The sequence below is a fragment of the Artibeus jamaicensis genome, unplaced genomic scaffold (assembly GCF_021234435.1).
Source record: "Artibeus jamaicensis isolate MK-2021 breed Jamaican fruit bat unplaced genomic scaffold, CSHL_Jam_final scaffold_1031, whole genome shotgun sequence".
Lineage (NCBI taxonomy): Eukaryota > Metazoa > Chordata > Mammalia > Chiroptera > Phyllostomidae > Artibeus > Artibeus jamaicensis.
The window spans coordinates 7,314,042-7,316,482 of NW_026522026.1; the positions used below are offsets into that span (position 1 = coordinate 7,314,042).

A 2,441-nucleotide genomic window follows, 5' to 3' on the forward strand; every position below is an offset into this window, starting at 1 on the left:
GATGGTTAAGGTTAACCTCTATAAAGTAGCTGACCCTATCTTAACTCTCAATGTTAAAAAACACACCAAATGTTTCTTTAGTGATTTTGCTGTAATTTATTTAGTTCAAGCCCCAAATTTACTTGTAGGGTTCTTTGAAGTCACGCAGCAAGTGGTTTACAAACAAATGCAGAGTCTATGATGTTGTCATGGCATTAAAAGTCAGAGTTCTTTCGTTATGTAAAAGCTCGTGCTTGATATTATTACAGTATTCCTGAGATGTATCTTGCTCCAATTAATATTATCATGCTACTCACTATAAAAAACCCCAAGGGCAGACTAGAGAAGGAAGAAGAATCATCCCTTTCAACAGACTCAGTTGTAACCCAGCCCATTGACTTCATCGTAGCTTTCTTCCATGTAGAATAACGATTTTCACTTTCTGTGGCTTTGACCCGTGGCTCAATCCGTTCCATCACAACAGCTGACAAATCTTCCGGTTTAAGACTCCAAACATCCACCCCTTCTGCAGCTCCTGCTGCCATGGCGACTCCCAGGGCAGTCGTTTCAGGCATAGTGGCCTTTATGACTGGGATACGCAGAATATCTGCCTGTAGCTGCATAAGAATTTTGTTTTTGGTCATTTTTCCATCTACCTGCAAATGACTGAGTGGAATTCCACAGTCACGGTTCATAGCCTCTAAAATCTCTCGGGTTTGAAAACAAACAGCTTCCAATGCAGCAAAAGCAATATGACTTTTATTGGTGAACTGAGTGAGCCCACAGATGATCCCTCGTGCACTGGGATCCCAGTAAGGTGCATATAACCCTGAAAAGGCTGGGATGAAATAGCAGCCGTAAGAAGTACCTGCTTCTTTAGCAAGTCTTTCAATTTCTTCTGAGGTTTCTATAATTCCAAGATTATCTCTTAGCCAGCGAATAACAGCACCGGCTATAGCAACAGACCCTTCCAGTGCATAGCACACGGGTTTATTTCTGCCTAATTTGTAAGCCACTGTGGTCAGAAGACCATGATCTGAAAATACACACTTACGACCAGTATTACATAGTAAGAAACAACCTGTTCCATAGGTGTTTTTGGCTTGTCCTTCCTGGAAGCACATTTGTCCGACTAATGCAGCAGACTGGTCCCCCAAACAACCAGATATTGGTATACCTTCTAAGGTCCCGACTTTCATTTTGCCATAGATCTCAGAAGAACTGCAGACCTTTGGAAGAATGTTCATTGGAATTTCAAAAAATTCACAGAGCCCTTTATCCCATTCCAAACAATGAATGTTGAAAAGCATTGTCCTACTTGCATTTGTTACATCTGTACAATGGACACCTCCATTAACTCCTCCTGTCAAATTCCAGATAAGCCATGAATCGATAGTACCAAAAAGTCCTCTACCTTCTTCCACAGCCTTTTGAACTTCTTGCACATTGTCAAGAAGCCAACGAAGTTTCACTGCGCTGAAGTAAGTGCTAAGTGGAAGGCCTGTCTTGGACTTTACAAAGTTGTTATTTCCTGGAATTTGTTTACTAAGTTTGTCAACGGTAGACTGGGCTCTCAGATCGAGCCACGCCACAGCATTGTAGAGCGGCTCTCCAGTTAACTTGTCCCAGATTATGGTGGTTTCCCTCTGATTGCAGACACCTATTGCTTTTATGTTGGAGAGATCAATGTTCATTTCGTTAAGTTTCTCACACGTTCTCTCTATACACTCATAGGAACACTGGATAATTTCCTTAGGGTCTTGTTCCACCCATCCTTCTTTTGGAAACTCTTGTGTTAATTCCACTTGATGGTGAGCAAGTGGCTTCGCTGTTTTTGCGTTGAAAACCAGAAAGCGAGAGGAGTTAGTCCCCTGGACCACTGCCCCCACCAACGGTTCCACAGCTGACTTCTTTGGGGCCTCCATGAAGCCAGTCCGGTAGGCTCAGCCGCTGGGGCTTGGTTTCCACGGTGATGGAAGCATTGTGTGTGTGTGGCGGGGGGGGGCGCACGTAGTGCGTCGTGAGCCTAAGGCCAGCGCAGGCGCAGTGGCTACCTGAGCTCATCCTTAAGCAGCTCGAGACAGTCTTTGCCCTGTAACTGGTGCTACCTCTCTTTACCCTGCCCCCGGCCCCCCAACTGTTCAATTATCTTTTTAAAAAGGTTGAGGGTTTTTTGGAACAATCATTTTTTTCTAGCCACATAATTACTGTTACCAGTGCTCTTCATTTTACATGTGGATCCGTGTTTCTGTTTCCCTTTTCATTCTAGCTTGTAGGATTTCCCTCAATATTCCTTGTAGTGAGGGCCACCTGGACATGACTTCTTCCCACTTTGAATGAGAAGCATTTCCCTTTATATTTAAAGATATTTTCTCTGATATGGAATTCTAATGAATTATTTATTTATTTATTTATTTACATTTTAGGGCCCTGAAAACTATTGCTCCTCGGTCCTCTCATGT

General features: G+C 43.1%; 1 protein-coding gene across 1 annotated transcript; it reads right to left on the reverse strand.

The window, feature by feature from the left end:
* Nucleotides 1-242: 242 nt before the first annotated feature.
* GK2 (glycerol kinase 2) lies at nucleotides 243-1,904 on the reverse strand. The gene has a single exon (XM_037138543.2). It carries the CDS (start codon nucleotides 1,902-1,904, stop codon nucleotides 243-245), a length of 1,662 nt encoding a protein of 553 aa, XP_036994438.2.
* Nucleotides 1,905-2,441: the final 537 nt, after the last annotated feature.

Coding starts and splice junctions, on each gene's coding strand:
- GK2 (XM_037138543.2), bottom strand. CDS start 1,904: ATGGAGGCCCCAAAGAAGTCAGCTGTGGAACCGTTGGTGGGGGCAGTG.